The sequence below is a fragment of the Asparagus officinalis genome, chromosome 5 (assembly GCF_001876935.1).
Source record: "Asparagus officinalis chromosome 5, Aspof.V1, whole genome shotgun sequence".
Classification (NCBI taxonomy): Eukaryota; Viridiplantae; Streptophyta; class Magnoliopsida; order Asparagales; family Asparagaceae; genus Asparagus; species Asparagus officinalis.
Window position 1 is genome coordinate 96542157 of NC_033798.1, and position 23193 is coordinate 96565349.

Consider the following 23193-nt stretch of genomic DNA (forward strand, 5'->3'; position numbering starts at 1 on the left):
CCGTCCTTCAACCATCTTGAGGTTGAAGAGAGTTTTGACTAGATGCATCTTGTTTGCTGCCGACGGTTGCTCGTACATCTTCGCGAACGCTTCCATAAGCCCCACCGTAGGGTTTGTACGACACAAAAAAGAGAGCTTTTTGACTGCAAAAAGAGAGAGAATCTCAGAGAGATAAAACCCTAGTTTGAGAGCTTGTATTCTTCTTCAATTAATAAAACAGATTGTATGGTGTGGCTCCCGAGAATGTAGGCACGTTGCCGAACCTCGTTAAATCTGTGTGTTCGTCTCCTTTACTATTCTTACAATGTTAGATCTTTATTTGTGGTATTATTCCTACTTTCCTACTTTTAACACAAGGTCCGGAAGGGCAAGTGTTCGATTGATTGTTTCGAATCCCCAACAACTGGTATCAGATATTCGTTCACCAATTTGTGTGAAAGCCATGGCAGAGGAAAACAAATCAAAGATCGAGAAGTTTGATGGTTCAGACTTCGCCTACTGAAAGTCGTAGATGGAGGACTATCTATACCAGAAGGACTTGTATCGCCCGCTGATGGGCAAGGAAAAGGGGCAGAAGAAAGAGGAGTCAGATGGTGATTGGGAGGTACTGGATAGGAAGGCTCTAGGGCAAATCCGGTTGTCGCTCGCCAAATCAGTAGCCCACAATAAGGCTCTAGGGCAAATCCGGTTGTCGCTCGCCAAATCAGTAGCCCACAATATTCTGAAGGAGAAGATGAACATATAGGTTAGCCACGGGTCAATCTTTTGATCTAGCTCAATTTATTTTTATCTGGATGTTATGTGTTGCTTCTATTGCTAGGGAGAAAATAGATAAGAGGAAGAAGGAGAACACCTAGCTCGTCTACCATTTTTTGATCACGCAATCTGTAGAGACCAGAAGGTCCCATCTCTTCCTTCAAACTAGATGGAGAAGGGGAGAGTCGGTTTATGTGATGGCATGGTCGGGATGAGTCTCGGGGCGAGAAGTAGGACATTTTAGGGATTTTTAGTCTTCTAGCATACTACAATCTTCGCAACATGAAAGCCAATCCATAATCAATAAGATAGAAAATAATTGTAGTCAAGAAAAAGGAACACCAAGATTTACATGGTTCGGTCGATTAACTTCAACCTACATCCACATGGCAACAATATGAGAACTCCACTATGTATCAGGAAGAACTACAAGAGGAACCAGTCAATTCTCGTCTCTCAATCTCTCAACCTCACATACATAATCAACTTACATATTCTCTCCAAAACGCACTCCTTACAATCTTTTAAACGGACAAAGACCGAGAAAACCTCTTCTAATATTATAATTTTTTGTACGGATAAAAACTACAAAACCCTCACCTCTTGTACAATATTCTTAAATCAGGCTATGCCCTTTGCTAACCCTATATTACAAGAATATTGGCTCTCTCCCTTCTCCTTAGTTTTTTCCTCTGTAGGCTGTCTAAAAATCACAATGGATAGCTGATCCTTATCAAGCCCCAATAATAGAAGTCACGATCAGACGACTTTCTAATCACTACAACCGCAGCTCTACAACCGCTACGAGTACGACCTCATTTCTGAGATGATTGATCTTGATGGTTGCGACAACAGCATGACTAATATTATATTAGCAACTATTAGAGATGCTGATGAGCAGTGTAATAATTTTAGAAATAAAAGATTGGACTTAGCTGGTGAGTTGCTTGGTAGAGAGCTGTGGGTAAATATTCATCTAAAAACACTATGGATGTTGATTCCCGTCAAATTCCAACAACGAAAGCTACAATCAAATAGCTTTCGCGCCGACAATCAAAAACTACAGACAGATGACTTTTCACGCAGATCGAGAAGAGTTACAATTCGACGACGCTTCCGACAGCTGATGAAAACTCTGTTCAGTGGCCTCCGCAACCAACAGTGAGAGTTACAATCTGACGACTCTCATATCCTATAACAGGAAAAGATTAATAAGCAATAGCCTTTGCAAATGTTATAATAGACGAGGTTACAAGCCAACAATCTCTCTCAAACGCAAAAATTCACTTCTGCGTTTTTCAAGTTCAAAACGCACACGTAACGTGCGTTCTTCGACAGACTCGACTGCATCCCAAACTCTGAACGCAGAGTTGAACTTCAACGCACCAGTGACCTGTGCGTTTCCAATTCCAAAACGCATGCGGCCTGTGCGTCTCAAATCTCTAACAGAGATTTAACTCTGCGTCTCAAGCCTTGGACGCAGAGTTACGGACCAGAACGCCAACTGGGGCATTTTGACTTGTTCAAACACAAGCTGAACGGCCTCATAACCGTTTATCCCACGTTCTGAGGGATCTTCGCCCACTTAGGAGCGGATTTAGGGGTTGGTTACATCCCTAATCCCCCTATAAATAACCGACTTACTCAACTGAGTAAGGGGTTGATCGGTTTCTGGCAGTAAAACCGCATAGGGTTGAGGTGAGCTGGCATCAAAACCGTCTAAGGTCAACAAATCTCAGCAGTTCAACAACACGAAGAATGAGATATTTTGAAGATCAAGGAACTGATCAACGATCAGTTAATCGAATCCCAGAGGATCCCTTCATCAACGGCATAACCCACTTAGCAATTAACCGAATCTTCGGTTCCAACAACTCTTTTACAGAGTTTCAACTCACACTGAGTTTTGAAACTCATTTAAGAGTTCGTGATTAAGTTTGCAACCCAAATTAATCACATCAAACCAGATATTCGGTTTTCAACAACTCTTATCAGAGTTTTCAACTCGTTCTGAGTTCTTTACACTCGTTAAGAGTTCTAAACCGAAGTCATCAAGCAATTCAATCGGTCTTGTGAGATAGGACGGTCGGATCGTCAACGGAGAGCAAGTTTGACACAATCAATCGAAGGAGGTATTCCATCGCTACCAAGAAGAACCCAGTTTTAAACAAAGAAGAGAATCAAATTCGTTCTCTTCTCTTTTGTAATCGGAATCCAAATTGTAATTGATTTTGAGAGGAATACAAATCAAAATTTTCTTTTATTGTCTTTTTACTGCAAATTTCCAACAAACATCCTCCAACAATAGAAGAATGTGTGTGTGTGTGTGTGTGTGTGTGTGTGTGTGTGTGTGAAAACCAAAACCATATCTCTAGCCCAATTTCATAACAAGAATAGGATTCAAACTCCTCATCATGATGAAACACAATCTACTAATCATAATAAATCTCTAACCTTATCTAATTCACATGAAGTTATACAAAGAATTAAAGACACAGTCCGAACAATCTCTACCTTAGATTTGATTCCAAAACTCTCATGAAGATATATTATTTCTGTCTTGAAACTCTGCCTCTCACACTAGTGTCTTCTATTCTTTTGCACTTCAAATCGAAGCACATGCAATCCTAATCAAAAACATGCACTCCAACTAGGACGTCATGTGACTCTCGCTATCGTCTGCCTCGCCGTGGCGCCTCCACCTCTCGTGTACACCAAGAGTTCTTCTCCTCCTCTGACATTTGAAGCAAATCAACCATGCTTCATCTTCCAAACTGAACTTGACAGTAGCATTCTCCCACTTGTTGTTCTTGTATTCCACCTACATCGCTCGTCTCGAATCATATCAGTGCACCTCTCCTACTTCACAATACGAGCCGGATGCATTTATCTCCTTCATCACTTGGCTTGAACCGAAAATGAGTGCTCACCATCTGCAAGTCCAATGCCACTATCTCTATCTCCATATATGTCACTCAGTCGTGCCTGCTTGCAAGCTCCACCTAATTTAGCACTTCCTCCTCGAGTCTACACACCAACCAACTCATGCTCCCGCGATGACTCTGAATAATTATATGCTGATAATTTTACTATTAGAATCACGTCTCGTGTATCCTATCTGCCATCAGATATGTCTTGTTACCATCATCAGAATTTATCAGCACTTTCTGACCAATCTGAATAAACTCTAGAAAATTAAACCGTCCCATCACCTGACCTCAGGCTCAGAACATTTCTTGGTGGTCAAATCTCTTTTATTTTCTCTCTAAATAATCGAGAATAACATGCCAGCAAAATCAGAGATTGCCCTCAATTTGATCCAGGACTCCTCAAGTTTTGTCATCTTTATCAAAAAGTCAAAATAATTGAATCATTCAGAGATCACGCTCACTATATAACACGAGTGAGAAGCGCACTTGTTGTACATGCATGCTCTGTGTAATAGACGTGGCAGAAAATTGTGGAAGTTTGTTGTTACCTACAGTTTGACCAATAGATAGCATATTACCCCAAAGAGACCAAATTCAGGTCTAGAGATCACTGTCTATGGTTAAAGTTAATATTGAGCTTAACGCATCAATTAATCATGCATATTCAACTTCACAGAAGAACCTAAATATCTCATCCGGGTAAAAATTCCATTTAAAAAAAAATTATGCATGCAGCTCTTCTTTTTCGTTTGGGTAACATTAGTTTAATGGCAATGAAACTCAAAAACTTCTTCAGTAAAACTCAATCGATCATGCGTGCACGTGTATGTAGGCATTATCTCACGCATGTCCTAGCCCTTAAAAACTCTTAGTAACAAATCTAAAATTGCCCATATTACAATTTCATTTGCAATCATGATTTTGAGGAATTTACTTTATTTTTGGAAAAAAACAAACCAGCAAATTGAATGACCCATTTAAACTAGATGTCCGAAATGGGAAAGGAAAAAATCACGGTTGTTAGTAACACCTATGCATTTTCCTCGGTACGCGTCCTGTTCTAAAATCACCAAGCTGACCTCAAATTGTAAGCAAATTAATAAAGCTGCTTGTGGCTCTCTCTTGTTGGGCCCCATCGGGTGTTATACAAAGTTGTGCGGTGCTTCTTTTTAAAAATTTAGTTACTTTTATTTACTATTTACTGATTGTTCAACTCTGGGCCTCGTGCACCAGCTGTTGGGCCGAAAAGGTGCGAGAGCCTGTTACCCGAGTCCGCAAACACGCAGCTGAAACAAGCAGGTCCGATAACACGCTAGCAGGTACTTAGACATTTATTATAGATCTTGTCGATTATAGATCTTGTCGATATCGGAATGTTCTAGGCTCAGTTGTTGTCATCTTCAAAAAGTCTAAAATAATTGAAGCATTCAGAGATCTTGCTCACTAAATAACAAATGCAAGCATCTTTTGTGGCCACGACAGCTAAGTAATGAAGATCAATACTGTGTAGGGATTTTTAGATCTACAAAAACCCAAAAAAAACCACCAAACATAGGAAATAAAATCACACAAGATTTAACGTGGAAAATTCTCAACAGGAAAAAATCACGGAATCAAAATCAATCAACTATCACCTCAAAATTATAATATTTTGCACGGACAAAGACTATCAAACCCTCTATCTCTCTTTCCTTCTACACTTCTTCTTAGTTTTTCCTCTAACAATAGAAGGACATATATAGAGAAACCAAAAATCTATCTCTAGCCTAACTTCCTAATTATAATAAGATTCAAACTCCTAATCATGATAGAACCCAAACTCCTAATAATAATAGATCTCTAACCCTATATAATTCTCATGAAGTTATACAAAGAATTTAAAACATTATACTAACTTTGCGTTTGAGTTGATACCCAACATATCCTCTCTCGACGAAAAATCTCCTAGTGTCTCAACGGCTTCAGAAAAACTCACCCTCTTCTTCTTGTTCTTCACCTCTCCCTTGTGGACAAGATTCTGAGAAGAGTAATCTACACTATTAACGGATCGCACATCTAAATAGCAAATATGGTTGCTATTCTTCCTCCCTCGCAAAATCAAATCACCATCTCTATACATATTGTACCACTCTCCTTCACTCACATACTTGTACCCGCGTGATGTCATCTCACCTAACGAAATTAAATTAGCACCACATGACGATACATATTTCACATGGTGAAGAATTCCGACCTTCCCAGTGTGAAGCTTGAGATGAACACTTCTAATACCTTCAACCTTCATCTTCTTATTGTTTCTAACAATCACGTCGTCAAATTCTTCATCTGTCTTTAATGTGTTAAAATAATTTTTGTTGTTGCAAACGTGCATAGAGGCTGCAGAATCTAACACCCAAGTGTTACTCGCATCAGTACCTGTACTCTGCATCAATAAAACAACATCTTCATCACACACACCCACCGAGGAGTCCGCCTTCTTCCCATTTTCTTGAAGCTTCATTTGTCTAATACTCTTCAAATCAACACGTATCTGGGAACATCTGAACTGAATGTGACCCTTCTCTCCGTAATAATAGCACTCCTTTTCGCTGTCGTCTCGGGCCCAAGATTTTGATCTTCCTCGATAACTGTCACATCTTCCCTTACTCCTCCCTCGATTAGAACCTTCAAAAGCTAGTGCACTCTCACCACCATTAGATGCGCTCTCCTTTCCCATCATTCGTTCATTCTCACGTAGCAGTGCTGTCACATCATCGAACTTTAAAGTCTGCTTTCCTGTAATTATCGTCTAAACTAACGGCTTATAAGACTTCGGTAAGGAAGACAATAGGAGTAGCACATGCTCTTCTTCTTTAATCTCCTCATCAATATTCATAAGTTGGTAAACTAGCCGATTAAAGGCATTGATGTGGTCTTGAATTGCAGTACCTTCTTCCATCTTCAACGAATAAAGCTTCATCCTCAAACATAATCGGTTGGTCATCAATTTCGACGCATAAATTCCCTCGAGCCTTTTCCACAGCCTCTTGGTGTGGTCTCTTGCATAACATTATACTTGATCTCTGGGGCGAGTGCAAAACGAATTGCATTAACCGCCCTCTTTTGCATAGAACTCCATTCAGCATCCTTTAATCCTTCAAGTTTCTTATCCTCTAAAGCTTGATCAGCACCCTGTTGCACAAGAATATCTTGAACCGTACACTGTCATACTGTAAAATTTATCTTACTATTGAATAGCGGAATATCAAACTTTGGACCTAAAGAAGTTATCATCCTCTAACCGTAATCAAAATTCAAATCAGTTACTGTATAGATTGAATTTGATAAAACCAACATCAAAAACAAACTCAACACATCGTAAAACCCTAGTAACGACTCCTGGATCACCAAATTTCGCCTCTAAATCCTTGATCAAAAGACAAATCAACCTCAACCATTGGATCTGTGTGAACAATGCCCGCTACAGTATTCCCGCTACAGTGTCATCATTGCAATGAATTCTCAATGTCGATCATCGCGCTTCGACCGCTGATGCCTTCACGAATCGCGCATCGATCAAACTTCTACAAACCGTTGAACCCCGCTCTGATACCACTTGTAAGGATTTTTAGATCTCATAAAAACCCCGAAAAACCACCAAACACAGCAAATAAAATCACACAAGATTTAACGTGGAAAAACCCTCAACACGGAAAAACCACGGGATCAAAATCAATTCACTATCACCTCCAAATTACAATCTTTTACACGGACAAAGACTTTCAAACCCTCTCTCTCTCTCTCTCTCTCTCTCTCTCTCTCTCTCTCTCTCTCTCTCTCTCTCTCTCTCTCTTTGTCTCTACACTTCTTCTTCTTAGTTTTTCCTCTAACAATAGAAGGACATATATAGAGAAACCAAAACCCTATCTCTAGCCTAACTTCCTAATTATAATAAGATTCAAACTCCTAATCATGATGGAACCCAAACTCCTAATCATGATAGATCTCTAACCCTATCTAATTCTCATAAAGTTATACAAAGAATTAAAAACACTATACTAACTTTGAGTTTGAGTTGATACCCACCATAGTGGAGGGTGATGTATTTCCAAAGGTTAAACCCCTTGCTTGGCATTTTCACGAAAATTCAAATTTTAAGAGTGCCATGTCACCTTTAGCATATTTATAATGATAAATTTGAAAGGTGGAATGGGATTTAGAAATGGGTTAATCGCTCGTACACTCTCTTTACAACAACCCAAATTGTGAATAGATCCTCTGTAGTTTTATTGTTGCAGATAATTAAACCTCATGAGTGATTTTTTTTCTTTTACTCTTTTAGCCAAAAGCTCTATTTATTAAAAGGGAAAATTGCTTCCAGCCCCCAAAACAACCCAAAACGTGCTCTTGTGAATAGATCCTCTGTAGTTTTATTGTTGCAGATAATTAAACCTCATGAGTGATTTTTTTTCTTTTACTCTTTTAGCCAAAAGCTCTATTTATTAAAAGGGAAAATTGCTTCCAGCCCCCAAAACAACCCAAAACGTGCTCTGCCGTTTAAACACCGCTCGAAATGCCCAAAATACCCTTCGCAGCCTGTGTTCGTCGCCCTCTCACGACGGAAACCCATCGTTTCGACTGTAGGCATTAAATGGTGATATGAATGACTATTTTTGGGGGGGAAATTCCCATTTCCCTCCAAAATTATCATCAGATATTATCCCCAGCTATATTCCCCTTCAAGCTAAGTTGTTCCTTCCACTTAATTCTCCTCAATAAAAGCCTCTTCGATTCTTCAACTACTCCCTGTAATAAAATGGCGGATGGATCTCTTCTATGCGTGGTAACGAAGGCAAAAAGCAACAAAGGTGGTGACGGTGTATTCGTCGTTATTAAAGAGAATACAGAAATAATCAGCTTGAGATATCGAGTGGCGGAAAGGCTTAAAATACCAATGCAATCTCTTTCACTGAAGTTCATATGCGAAAGGGAAAAGAAATTCAGCATTTCAATTGACAATGACGACGACTTAAATTTGATGTTCGAGTATTGTCGGCGTAATGGATTTACAGACGCGAATTTGTATGCCACCTCCGCTGCGGAATCCTCAACTTCGCAGAACACGCAGACTACGCCGGAAACTGCGTAGGAATTACACTCCAGATTTCCTTTTGAGTTCACTGATAGGTTTTGCCATTAGTTGTTAACCTCATGCATTGGTTGCTTTGGTAATGTGTTGGCTGTCAAGGTTATGTTAAGCACTGGTTGTTAAAGTTATTTGTTGGCTGTTACGTATACTAGTTGGTTGCTAAGTTATGGTGTTTGATGTTAAGTATATGCGTTTGTTGTTAAGGTCACGAGTCTGCCCTTAAGTATAAGGGTTAGTTGTTAAGGATATGTGTAGGTTGTTACGTTTATGAGTTCGTTGTTAAGGTTATCAGTTCGTTGCTAAGGCTATGTATTTTGATTTATACTTCAGGACAATACCGACAGAAAATTCGCGGTGCGCAGATACCCCGTTCACCCAAACCTGTAATGATGAGCGTATTCCTAATGACAACCCCACCGGCGACTCGATCATGCTGCTGGAAGACATGCTTAATCACCAAACAAAGATCCCAACTGAGTGGCACACCTCCATACGTGAAGTTGGTCAGAAATTTGATAGTGCTGCTGAAGTTAGATTAGCACTTCAATACTATTCAATTGCTAAACGGTTCGAGTATGATTTTTACCACAATGAACAAAGACGCATAAGAGTCTATTGCCGATTCAAACACACACATGGTTGCCCTTGGATGTTGTTTGCTTCCCCGCTCAGAAATTCGTCTATCATGTCCATAAAGAATTTTGAGTCTACCCACACCTGCGGTCAATATGGAGCAAATGCTGGCAACTCAAGGGCATCAAGGAAGTTCATTGCTAGCCAAATACAAGCTATTTTGAAGGTTAAGCCAGATCTTCGTGCAGTCGATATCAAGAACGACATGCTCTCTAATTTTGGCATCAAGATTAACTACAGTAAAGCGTGGTGGAGCAAGGAGACAGCTCAACAGGACCTGTTCGGTGACGATGATGAGGCTTACGATTCACTGAGATGGTCCTTACGTTTTGGTTGCTAACTATACGTATTAGTTGTTAAAGTTATTGGTTCGTCGCTAAGTGTACGGGTTGGTTGTGAAGTTTGAAGATCAGTTGTTATGGTTATGAATCCGTTGCTAAATCTACTGCTTACGTTTTCGTTGCTAACTATACGTATTAATTGTTAAAGTTATTGGTTCGTCGCTAAGTGTACGTGTTGGTTGTGAAGTCTGAAGATCAGTTGTTATAGTTATGAATCCTTTGTTAAATCAACTGCTTACGTTTTGGTTGCTAACTATACGTATTAGTTGTTAAAGTTATTGGTTCGTCGTTAAGTATACGTGTTGGTCGTGAAGTTTGAAGATCATTCGTTATGGTTATGAATCCTTCGCTAAATGTACTGCTTTGTTGTTATATTCATGCAGGTATGAATCCATAGTGCATGCAACTAATCCAGGGAGTCGTGTTGTTATTGATGCTGATGACGGGAGGTTCAGACGATTGTTCATTTGTTATAATACCTGTATTGAAGGGTTCATTGCTGGGTGTAGGCCTCTATTGTTTTTGGATGGAACATTTATTAAAGATCGTTACAGAGGCATACTACTTAGCGCTACTGGGTATGACGGCAACCAGGGATTATTTCCCCTAGCTTATTGTGTATGCGACCAAGAGAATGAGGTTAACTGGAAATGGTTCTTACAAGGATTATGGACGTTACTGTATGATAGGGAAAATCCTTACCAACCTCCACATCGACTGGTAATGATTTCAGACGCCGACAAGGGTATCAGGGCAGCAGTCGAGGAATTCTTTCCAGATGTATTCCATTCAAGGTGTGTTCTGCATCTAGTCGAGAATTTCAAATAGAAGATGAAGGATTTTGGGCACAAGGCAAATATCGCGACTACGTTGGGCGAGCTGTTACAATCTGCGGCTTATAAGTTCACAATATCTGAATGGGATAATGACATGAAAGAATTGACAGCGATCGATCACAGGGCTTACGTCACTGTAATGGAATACTCCCCGGAGAGATGGGCAAATGCGCATTTTCCTGGTATAAGGTAAGATAGCTTGGTCCCAACGTTATTTTGTTACAGCACTGTTATAGTTGTTTAGGTTAGAGTTATCCTACAGTTTTCTGTTAAGGTTAGATTTTTATTGTTATGGTTAGAGTTATTCTGCTAGGGTTTTGTTGTTAAGTTTAGGATATTTGTTGTTAAGGTTAGGCCTTTAATGTTTAGTTTATGCTTTTATTCTCTTTATTGCAAATTTTCCAACAAACAGTGATAATATTCAGTATGGTAGCTGCTTGGTGATTAAACATTCGACGGAAGATATTGTGGAGGTCGAGTCCAATAAAACTTGCCGCGTAGATTTGAAGAATCGGACTTGTTCTTGCAGGTCCTGGGACATTCTTCGCATTCCCTGCAAACATGCGTGCGCTGCAATTTCATGGATGGGACGAGAAATTTATCAATATTGCGATTGGTACATGACTGTTGACGCATTCAGAGCAAGCTATGCACCGATCATCTATCTCATCCCAGATTACGAGAAGCGCTTTGTACCGCCAGAAGAGTGAGTGTTGAAGCCTCCTCTCACCAAAAAAAGACGTGGCAGACCATGCACTAGACGAATAAACAACAGGTCGCTGAACACCCGACCTGTTAAGTGCTCTCGATGCAACATGGAGGGTCACAATCGTGCAAGCTGTAACGAGCCTATATAGTTTAGCGTTTTATTGTCATGTATATGAATTTGTTGTCAGGTATATCATTACAAGTGAGAAGGTTATGGCTTGGCTGCTAAGGTTATTACTTGGTTTTTAATTTTATCATTTTAATGTTGAAGTTTTGACTTGGTTGTTAAGGTTATTATTTGCTTGTCAAGTTTCTCACTTTAATGTTGAAGTTTTGACTTGGTTGTCAAGGTTATTACTTGGTTGTCAAGTTTATCACTTTAATGTAGAAGTTTTAACTTGGTTGATAGGTTTATCGATTGTATGTTAAGTTTACTGTTATACACCTGTTATCCACCTGCTCTTTGCTGTCAATATCATCGATTGTTAAAATTGTCAAGTATATCATTAAAATTGTTAGGTTTTATGGCTTGGCTGTTAAGGTTATTACTTGGTTTTCAATTTTATCACTTTAATGTTGAAGTTTTGGCTTGGTTGTTAAGGTTATTACTTGGTTGTCAAGTTTATCACCTTAATGTTGAAGTTTTGACTTGGTTGTTAATGTTATTATTTGGTTGTCAAGTTTATCACTTTAATATTGAAGTTTTTGATTAGTTGATATGTTTATCGATTGAAAGTTAAGTTTACTGTTATACACTTGTTATTCACCTGCTCTTTGTTGTCAGTTTTATTTGTTTGTTGTTTAGGTTACTATTATTCACTTGCAATTGGCTGTCAACGTTACCGAGATATTTTTGATCTGACTGCATTCAATGCATTTCATAGTTCCCAAGGCAGTAGAGTAATATCACCATCCCTCGGATTGTTCCAATACAGAACCGAACTATATAACATTTCTCCTCACCTTTACATCTTCTTTATCTTCCCATCACTGCCATTCTATTTGTCCTCTCTATTTTCTCGATCATCCTAAGCTCTCCCCTCATAACAAAACCATAACATCAACAATACGACGACCCCGTGATCTTCTTAATCCATAAGCCTAACAACAGAGAGCTAAGCGTTACAACAAGGAGCTAATGTTAGCTACCATTCCATAAGTTTAACAACAGAGAGCTAACCTTAACAACCAACACATAAGCTTGACAACAGAGCACTAACCTCAACAATAGCTGTGGGTGAATGCATGTGGGTGAATGCATGTGGCTATTGAACAAGTTCATTAAAGGGAGCCACATGCATGTGGCTATTGAATGCATGTGGAGAGGTCCCTTGCTGTTATTCAGCAGCGTGTGGTTGTCACGGTCACCGGCGTATATTCTCTGCTACTGCATTCAATGTTCCTCCTAGTTCCCAAGGAGGAGAGTTAATATAACCTGGGCTCCTATCCTTCGCCTGTTCAACTACAGGATAGCGCAGACATCCTTTCGGCGCAATCTTTCCTCGATCTCCCCTACCATTTATTCTCTGTTGACCCTCTATATTTAATCTGAAAAAAAACTACCCTCTCCCCAAAACCTAGAAGTTCTCCTTTCTCTGTTGCTAAGGTTAGCGCTCTGTTGCCAAATTTATGGGATGGTTGCTAAGGTTAGCACCTTGTTGTTGCGTTTAGCTCTGTTGTTAGGCTTATTTATTGGTTGTTAAGATTGTAGCAGACCTCATTGTTATTTTTTCTATGTTAAGATCACGACGTGGCTGGTAAGCTTATTTTTTCATTGTTAAGGTTGTAAGCAAGATTGTAAAGAAAGACGTGGTATGATACATGGTTGTATTGTTGAGCGGATTGTTTTGTTGTTAAGATCATTGACTGGCTGTCAAGGTTATGTGCTGATTGTCAAGCTTATGTATTAGTTGTTAAGTTTAGCGCCCTGTTGTTAAGGTTAGTGCTCTGTTGCCAAGCTTATGTATTGGTTGTTAAGGTTAGCTCTCTGTTGTTAAACTTATGGAATGGTGGCTAACATTAGCACCTTGTTATAACGCTTAGCTCTGTTGTTAGGCTTATGTGTTAATAAGATCACGGGGTTGTATTGTACATATTATGGTTTTGTTATTAAAGATCATGGATTGGCTTTCAAGGTTATGTGCTGGTTGTCAAGCTTATGGACTGGTTGCTAAGGTTAGAGCCCTGTTGTCAAGCTTATGGACTGGTTGATAAGGTTAGATCTCTGTTGTTAAACTTATGGATTGGTGGCTAACATTAGCACCTTGTTGTAACGCTTAGCTCTGTTGCTAGGCTTATGGGTTAATAAGATCACGGGGTTGTATTGTACATATTATGGTTTTGTTATTAAAGATCATGGATTGGCTTTCAAGGTTATGTGCTGGTTGTCAAGCTTATGGACTGGTTGCTAAGGTTAGAGCCCTGTTGTCAAGCTTATGGACTGGTTGATAAGGTTAGCGCTCTGTTTCCAAGCTTATGTATTGGTTGTTAAAGTTAGATCTCTGTTGTTAAACTTATGGAATGGTGGCTAACATTAGCACCTTGTTGTAACGCTTAGCTATGTTGATAGGCTTATGGGTTAAGAAGATCACGAGGTTGTATTGTTCATATTATGGTTTTGTTATTAAAGATCATGGATTGGCTTTCAAGGTTATGTGCTGGTTGTCAAGCTTATGGACAGGTTGCTAATGTTAGAGCCCTGTTGTCAAGCTTATGGACTGGTTGATAAGATTAGTGCTCTGTTGCCAAGCTTATGTATTGGTTGCTAAGGTTAGCGCCCTCTTGTGGAGAGGTCCCTTACTGTTATTCACTATTCGACGGCATCGGCCAATGCGTGTACTGCTCCGCTGACGTCACCACGAAGACAAACTTCGGAGACTGCAGGGTGCTGCTAGAGATTAGGGAATATTCGGATATCCCTAAGAGGATTAGGTTTCGTTACACCTCTCCCATGGACCTTCGTCTGATGGAAGGTTTCGTCGTCACTCAGCTTGTAGGTGGAGACCGTGAGCAGCAGGCAAACAATGAGCAAGGTCCCATCGACATGTCCGTTGACCAACCTCAAATCCAGCAACCGCAGCCTTCCCGCACCGACCCGGAATTGATTGAAGTGTCTTGGGACGGCAGGCAAATGACGGTGGAGAAAGAGCTCTGGCAACGATTTCTCCAGGCCCAAGGTGTTGGGCCGTCTACCCTTCCTCACGACAGGGGTTCCTACCACGATCGCGCTTCGAGCAAGGGGAGCCGGGGAGGAGCAGTCGGCCCCTAGGTTATCATTAATTGTAAATTACCAAATGTTTTGTTTAACTTGATGATGATACGCTCTGTTAACTACCTATTAATATGATTCTGCTAATGTAGTGTGTTGTTAAGCTTTTGTGTTTGTTGATGAGGTTACGGTTTTGTTGTTAAACTCATGAGTTTGTTGTTAATGTTATCCCTTTTGGATCTGGCATATTGTAAACTATTGGCGGACAAATACAGAAATCTTTTCAAATTTAGTTTGGTTGCATTTGAAGCACAAGTTAGCAGAATCTTGCGATGTTGTTAAGCTTTGCTGTTTGTTGGTGAGGTTACGGTTTTGTTGTTGAACTCATGGGTTTGTTGTTAATGTTATCCCTTGATATTAACCTTATAATAGTTACATGTATATTGTTATTAACAACAAAGAATTGTAATATATCATTTACAGAAATCTTTTCAAAGATAGTTTGGTTGCATTTGAAGCACAAGTTAGTAGAATCTTGCGATGTTGTTAAGCTTTGCTGTTTGTTGGTGAGGTTACGATTTTGTTGTTGAACTCATGGGTTTGCTGGTAATGTTATCCCTTGTGGATCTGGCATATCGTAAACTATTGGCGGACAAATATAGAAATCTTTTCAAATTTAGTTTGGTTGCATTTTACAAAAAATCTACATCTCAACGTCATCATCGTCAAGTTTTCCCACCTCTTTTTTCCTCTTCCTGCCTTCAATCAGTAAGTACGCTGCTAGCTTCGCACGAACCACCCATGTGTTATGCTCTTCGGGCGTGACGTGCAGGACATCTCTACCTTCGGTAATCGCTTTTACGAACTGGTAGACATAGATCCCACAGTCATACCTGCACACAACCACAAGGAAGCATTGAGACCATTGTTGCTTTCAATCAAAACATAACAACAAATTCGTAACCTTAACAATCGGTTTCTAGCATTGAATTCCAACAAGGGTTCAGGTAAACTTACGATCCCTTTTGCTCCTCGCATGGAACTTTGATTGGGTCGAATACGCTACGCAATTGGTTTTCATTGAAGCCAGCTTTAATGTAGTTGAAGGCTTTGACGATTTTGAGCACAGGTTCCCAATGTCCAGATCTCTCCTTCAAGGAATCGTAATGCTTGTCAATATCATTTTCGACATCAAACTCCAGTAGATGCCAATGATCGCCCTGGACAATGGGAACTAAGAGGTTAGTACACCCTGTATCAACCAATTGTTTGATGTAGATATCATGCAGCTCTTGGTAATCTGGTTTCGGCACATGTATCTGGTGCTGCAATAAAGAATTAACCCGATCAGGTTCCTTTTAACATAGATTATGTGCTGATAGGTAGGAGTACGCCACCCCCAAATTTTATACTGGATGACGCTCTCTGATTTTCACGAACTAAATCAAGCAGCGTATCAACAAGCTATAATAAGTTGACAAAAAGTAAGTAATAATAGTATTGTTAAATATGCTAATGAATAAATACCAATCGAAAATCTTACTGTATCATCCAGTCGCCCACCGCGTAATATATTGAGGATCTCAAGCCGGGTAATAGACCCTGCTGATCCGGTGTACGCTTTAATAAAACTACAAATAGGGCCAAAATAAAAATTATAGTTAGCAACTAACAATTAGCAGCAAGAACAAATCAATAACTATAACGAAAAACCCTTAACCTAAACAACAAATCAATAATCATAACAAAGAACCCGTAACCATAACATCAAACCAGTAACCTTAACATCAAAACCGTATCCTTAACAACTATCACGCAACCTTAACAACAATTCAATAGCTATAACGAAAAACCCTTAACCTAAACAACAATTCAATAACCATAACAAAGAACCCGTGACCATAACATCAAACCCGAATCCTTAACAACTACCACGCAACTGAAACAACAATTCAATAACTATAACGAAAAACCCTTAACCTAAACAACAAATCAATAACCATAACAAAAAACCCGTAACCATAACAAGAAAACCCGTAACCATAACATTAAACCCCGTATCCTTAACAACTACCACGCAACTTTATCAACAATTTAATAACTATAACGAAAAACCCTTAACCTAAACAACAAATCAATAACCATAACAAAAAACCCGTAACCATAACAACAAACACGTAACCTTAACATCAAATACGTATCCTTAACAACTACCACATAACCTGCACAAACAAATCAATAACTATAACAAAAAACCCTTAACCTAAACAACAAATCAATAACCATAACAAAAAAACCAGTAACCATAACAACAAACCCGTAAACTAAACAACAAACGTAAATACTTGAGATGTGAGGTAAATACTTACTTGTTACATCTACAAATGCAAAAATGGTTAAGAGCTTTTTGCTCCTCTTCCGTCAGTAGCGCGGCAACATCTGCTGACACCTTATAGTTATGTACAAATGTGTACTTGTCGTCCAAAAACTTGATGATGAAGCCTCCTGGAAAGGGAATCCCCTCGTTCAGCTTATTTCTGTACATTTCTTCTTCTGAACTCATGTGTTTTTCCCAGATAGAGTGGGGGTCACTTTGTAGCCGAGCAGGAGCCAACTCTGCATTGTTTTCCTGCACCTGCGCTTCCTCCTCCCCATCCACTTCTATTATAGCCTTGTCCCCTATGTTATCTTTTTCTTTCTTCTTCTTTCCTTCAGTGTAAGGGGTGACTACCCACTTGGAAGGCTTCACCGATCTTTTGCATCTCTTCCGTTTAGGGGGTGCAGCAGCGGCCACCTTCCCGCGTGGCCCCGTTGCACCCCTCTTTCTCTTATTCAAAGCCCTTGAAAACGCAATAGGAGCATCTTCGTCATCAGTTGATGTCTATATTGCTGGTGGAGGGGCATTCTCTGATTGCTTTGTTTCCATCCCAGTGTCCTCCCGCAGAGTGTCTGATTCCAAACAACCCATTCGAAGTATAAATATTATGAAAACATAGCCCCTTCTATCTAAACCTAACAATTTCATAGTAAACCTAACAACTGATGCCTAAACACATGGTGAAAAAGTTGCTAACCTATACAAGTTTGCGTCTCCCCATCACCTGCAGAAGGGACTTCAACCGCCGGCGTTATTTCCCTTCCAGTGCCCTCGCGTTGAGTGCCTGTTTCTGATAATATTCAGAGTATAAACAATAAAAAGCTTAACAACCAATACATAGACATAACAACCAATCTCTAACGTATAGTACAAAAGCAAGCTAACCTGTACAAGTTAGTAGCTCCTTCGCTGGCGGGGATACCTTCTCTCCCTCGTTTATTTCTGCCTCAAGAGCCTCGTCAACAGCAGATGCCTCTGGTGGAGGTAATTCTCCTGGCGGAGCATCTTCACTCTCCTTGTCGATATCAGAAAACAATGGTTGTGGAGAGGCCCTCCCTGTTGGAGGGGCCTCGCTCTCCTTATTAGCTTCATCAAATAATGATGATTTATTGACATCCCCCTCGTACTGTACATCAATGCCACCCACGGTGCCTGGAGTGTCTAATTCAAAAAATAAACACAAATGAGCTTAGGTACTTCATTGTCAAAAAAAACATAGCATCAGTTACATAACCCTAAAACTAACCAAGATACTTAACAATCAATCTCCAACCTTGGCAATAAATCCCTGACCTTAACATTAGATCCGTAAAGTTAACAATACATTCTTAACCTTAACAATAAATCCCTAACCTTAACATTAGATCCGTAAAGTTAAAAATTTATTCTTAACCTTAACAATAAATCCATATACTTATCAATCAATCTTTAAACATAACACGCAAACGTAATTGCAAGCCACATCTAACCTGTACAAGTTTGCGGCTCCATCAATGAGCTGGACACCAATCCTGTAGGGCTCTTATCCTTGTATACAGAGAGGGTTCCGGATCGTGCTTCGCTTAGTTCCTCTCTCAGTCTTCTATTTTGAGCAGACAGCTTAGCCACCTTCACAGAAAGAGCACTTATCTTTACACGGTATGCAGCAATCATACCCTTGAATTTATTCTCGTTCTCACGACGTAATGCTTCGTTCATTGCCGCGATACTCTTCCAGTAGATAACTTGCTGAGGCTATTCCATTTGCTCAACTGCATCGTTTGGCTGCTCGGCGTCTTCATCAATATCCTGTGGCATCACATATGCAATGGACAGGTAGAGTATTATTAAAAGGATTAATTAATTCAAAAACAAATGAAATCCACGATTTCTAAGTTCTTACAAGTGCATCAATTGGGATGTCGTCATCTTCTGCTCTCCTCTTCTTCTTGTGAAGAAGGTCTCTTGGGCCACGAGCCCTGCCGGCGTCTACTGCAGCCGGACCCTTAATCCTCCTCTTCTCTCTCTCTTTCCTCTTCTCTTTCTCTATCCCCTGCTCCTTCCCCCCAAAACCTCCCTCGATTCTTTGAAGTTGTCCATGTTGCTGTGGAAGCTTTATCGTAGCTTTGCTTGCTTTCGCAACAACAGTGGCCAATCTCAAAGAACCAGCAACGTCCCCAAGTCTCACCCAATTTTTCAGGGGAGGCCTCACCGTACAACCAAGTGCTGGCTTCTTGATGCCGGTGAGTTCATAATACCACAACTGCACATTAGAGATATAAAAACTTAACAAACACCTTCATCCGTAACAATTAATAAAGTAACCCTAACAATAAAAACGTAACCTTAACAACCAAACCGTAATATTAACAACCAAACCGTAACCTTGACAACGAAACTGTGACATTAACAACTAAACCCTAACCTTCACAATCAGTAAAAAACATGATTACTTACACAAACTAGAGGGGTACACCCTTGCTGATATAATGTCGTCTTCCCTGGCTCAGGGCCCTTCAGTGCCCTCTCTATCACGTCAGATGTCTCACTGAATATATAGGTCCCCCAAGCAGTGTTATTGACATGTTCGATGCTGTCGATGTACTTGAATAAATGCCTAGGAACGCCGGAAACACTGCTTGGACACCAAATCATGCTCAGCTGATAGAGGATCTGTAGCAGGACAAAGTCCTTCACATCTCGGCGATCAGAAGATAGTACCAGCTTCAAGAGCAGGTCCTCCACATTGCGTCTGGTGGGGCCTCCTTTGGGGGGAGCTATACTGCTGGAACCCACCGCCTCGGGTTTGTCAAAAAACCTGGACCAAATCCTATTTTTCCTGTCCTGATTGTGGTCAACGTGAAGCCCCTCATTGGAGAACCATGTATGCTCCATTACCCACTCAAGGTTGAATGAGCATGCGATCTCTTCTCCATCATTCCTATCGGTGAAGACAAATTTTTTGCTCTTCTTGTCCCACTGACTCAAAATGTGCTCAAAGGTGGGAAGATCGACGCCAGGTGGGCCAAATTGGACGTAGTGTCTGAATACACTATCTTCGTAGGCCGCAAAATGCCTTGGCCCCATACGCGTCACCAAATTCTGCATGAAGTCGTGATAGGCACCGAAGCTGGCGGTGGGCCGCAACGTAATAGCTGGCTTTGCCCTTTTTCTACAAAACAAAAACACAAGACGAGAGCATTTTTGAGTATAATCAGTAAACATAACAGCTATGCTGTAAACTTTGCGGGTAAACCAACAACCTTAACAGCAACCACATAACCTTAACAACAAAAACCTAACCTTAACAACCAAAGCCTAACCTCAACAACTAAACAACAACCTTAACAATAAAGGCAGTAACCAACAACCTTAACAACAACCCCACAACCTTATCAACCAAAACCTAACCTTAACAACCAAAGCCTAACCTCTACAAATAAACAACAACCTCAGCAATAAAAGCATAGACCTTGCATGTTAACAGTAACCTCAACAGCTAACAGACACCGTAATTTTGGACCTTCCCACCAGACTAAGAGCATTATCAATCCTAAGAGCATTATCAATCAAACCGTAACCTTAACAACATAAAACTTGCGGTAAAAATTACCTTTTGGGTGCTGCCACGTGCTTCTCTTCTTCTCCTCTCTGTAGACCAAGGAGCGCTCTAGTGGCATCGTTGGACGCGCCGGTGGTGCCGGTGCTGCCCTCTAGACCTTCGCAGGGGCCTACACTTAAATTTTGAGGCGGGCTTCTGGGATGAGAATGGCTGGTTGCGATGTCCTCTAGAACATCACCAATCGCAGCTCGAGCTTCAGATTCATTCCGCACTGCAGTTGTATGGGCTCTTTCTGAGATTTCGAACCGCTGGGCGTAATCGTTTTCGTTGTGGTCGGCATTGAGGTTGGCTTTGGGGGTTGAATCGCCGGCCATTTTGATCCCTTTGCTTTGATTCGGTTTGCGTTGGGGTCGGTTGATTTAGGGCTAGGGTTTTGAATTGGGTTTCTGGAGTCGGTTTGCTTGCAGAAGAGAGAGATGACAGGGTACGGACGAGGAGGTAACTCATAACGGGGAATTTTAAACGTAAGGGTATTTTGGGCATTTCGAGCGGGGTTTAAACGGAGTTAGGCCTGGGGATTCGTTTTGGGGGCTGGAAGAAAATCGGGGGCGGTTTTGGGGGTAAAGGGCACGTTGAAAAAGTCTTGGGGGGGCAGAGCACGTTTTGGGTTGTTTTGGGGGCTGAAAGCAATTTTCCCTTATTAAAAAGGAAATTTTCTATATCACTCAATGAGTCTATTCATAACAATAGAACTAAAGAGGTCTAGATGAACTAAAATTGTACGTTGAAAATTAATAACAACTTTTGTTTTGTTTTGTTGTGTTTTGTTTCGTTGAAGTCTCAACCACATTTCCCTTGCGATAACAGGTCATTTTGGAGCATCTGTCGTTTGAAGTCACATCCACATTTCACTTGCGATAACAGGTATACATATAGAGCCTCTTATAGCTCTTCCACGCTAAAGAGCACCATGGCTATCGCTGTTTTTGTTGCTTGCATCCTCTTCCTCCTTTCACTTCTCTCTCTACTTCTCTCATCAACCAAAAACCATCAATTTAATCTCCCACCGGGGCCCTTTAACCTTCCAATCATCGGAAACCTCCACCACTTCCGCGAACTCCCACATCGTTCCCTGCACAAACTCTCTCAAAAACACGGCCCTCTCGTTTACCTCAAACTCGGCACCGTCCCCACCGTCCTCGCCTCATCGGCCGAAATTGCAAGAGAATTCCTGAAAACACACGACCTTGAATGCTGCAGCAGACCCTCACTCACCCCCACAAACAAACTTTCTTATGGCTGTCGTGATGTTGTTTTCTCACCCTACGATGATCAATGGAGAGAGCTCCGAAAACTTTGCATCCTCAATCTCTTCAGCCCCAAAAAAATCGCTTCGTTTCGATCTATTAGAGAAGAGGAGGTCGACAGAATGATTCGCTCGATATATTCTCAACAAAATTTGGAGGTTAATTTGAGCGAAGAGGTGATGTTACTAGCGAATAATATTACGTGTAGGACCTCTTTAGGGAAAAGATATTATAGCGGAGAGGGAGCTACGCGAATTTTGAAGGAAACACAGGCGTTGTTTATGGGATTTTTCTTCGCTGATTATGTGCCGACTTTGGGATGGTTGGATAAATTCACCGGGATGAGAGAGAGATTGGAGGAGAACTTTAGGGAGCTTGATGGGTTTTTTCAGCGGGTTATTGATGAACATTTGGATCCGTTAAGGAAGGGAGATACTAGGGATGAAGATGTCGTTGAAGCTTTGCTTGATTTGCGGAGGTGGGGAAGGGATGTGAGTGATGAACACATCAAGGGAGTTCTCATGGTAATCGGCTCATGACTCCTCGTCTTGTTTTAAAGTTTAATTGCATGTTTTTTTATTCCTTAATTCTTTTTATTAACATTTAGACGCTTTGTTTCTCAAACAGAGTTATATATGTATCTATCATTTTTTTTTCTTCCTCCTTAACTAACTACGACAGATGTACGTTGAATACCTACAAGAGAACAAGGAGACTATGTGCAAAGAGTGGATACCAAAGAACTACTTTGGACCAAATAAAAAAATTCGGAATTAAGCAATAACTGACTAACCTTCTATAATATGGAGGGATATATGCATTTAAGCTTTTTCTCATTTTATTTTTGCATTTTTAAATCTTTATTTTTAGAAGCTCAATAATTAAAAATAACAAATCACTTTAGGACCAAAATCATTACACCACCTATGAGACAAATGAATGTCCTTTTGATAAGTATTAATCTTGGATGAAACCCCCAAGAAAATGACATGTGCTGCCTTATTTCATTGTCATTGACCTAAAGTTTTGGTCAGAAATAGAAACACCCTTAACTAATGAAGATAAGATTCTAAACTCACAAAGGGGGCAAAAATAGAGAGGAAAGAGATCAAACACGCAAGAAATCTTACAACCTAGCTAGTTGCCACCGATATAGGACAAACTTAGACAATAGCAATATGTCATGCTAACATGTGAACAAGGACATACATTATAGTGTAGAACACTATACTATATTTGGATTGGGATCCTCTACTAACGAGGACCCTTCCTAAGATCTCCTCATGAGATCTTGGTCTTTGATTTATCAATCAAAGGTCATGATCTCCTCATGAGGAAAAGTAGGGAAAAGGAAGAGAATAAGATCTTAACCTTTGATTGATAAATCAAAGACCAAGATCTCCTAATGAGGAGATCTTAGGAAGATCC

At 40.4% G+C, this 23193-nt stretch overlaps 2 protein-coding genes and 1 long non-coding RNA gene across 3 annotated transcripts in view; 2 read left to right on the forward strand and 1 right to left on the reverse strand.

Annotated features, from left to right (window-relative positions):
• Positions 8482-10616, forward strand: LOC109842214. Its single transcript, XM_020411119.1, has 3 exons — positions 8482-8747; positions 9145-9765; positions 10172-10616. The coding sequence occupies exons 1-3, from the start codon at positions 8482-8484 to the stop codon at positions 10614-10616; spliced, it is 1332 nt and encodes a 443-aa protein (XP_020266708.1).
• LOC109843224 lies at positions 17464-17835 on the reverse strand. Its single transcript, XR_002247581.1, has 3 exons — positions 17803-17835; positions 17615-17707; positions 17464-17489 (listed from the first exon to the last, which is right to left on the reverse strand). It is a non-coding gene; the product is annotated as an uncharacterized LOC109843224 (long non-coding RNA).
• LOC109840283 (cytochrome P450 71A9-like) overlaps positions 21386-23193 on the forward strand; it is a 2949-nt gene continuing 1141 nt past the window's right edge. Inside the window, exon 1 of the mRNA XM_020408855.1 lies at positions 21386-22289. Within this exon, the coding sequence (XP_020264444.1) occupies positions 21429-22289 (861 nt within the window). The 5' untranslated portion in view covers positions 21386-21428. The remainder of the gene's footprint in view (positions 22290-23193) is intronic.

Coding starts and splice junctions, on each gene's coding strand:
- LOC109842214 (XM_020411119.1), top strand. CDS start 8,482: ATGGCGGATGGATCTCTTCTATGCGTGGTAACGAAGGCAAAAAGCAAC. Junction 8,748..9,144: donor GGATTTACAGACGCGAATTT/GTATGCCACCTC, acceptor TTTATACTTCAG/GACAATACCGACAGAAAATT. Junction 9,766..10,171: donor GCTTACGATTCACTGAGATG/GTCCTTACGTTT, acceptor ATATTCATGCAG/GTATGAATCCATAGTGCATG.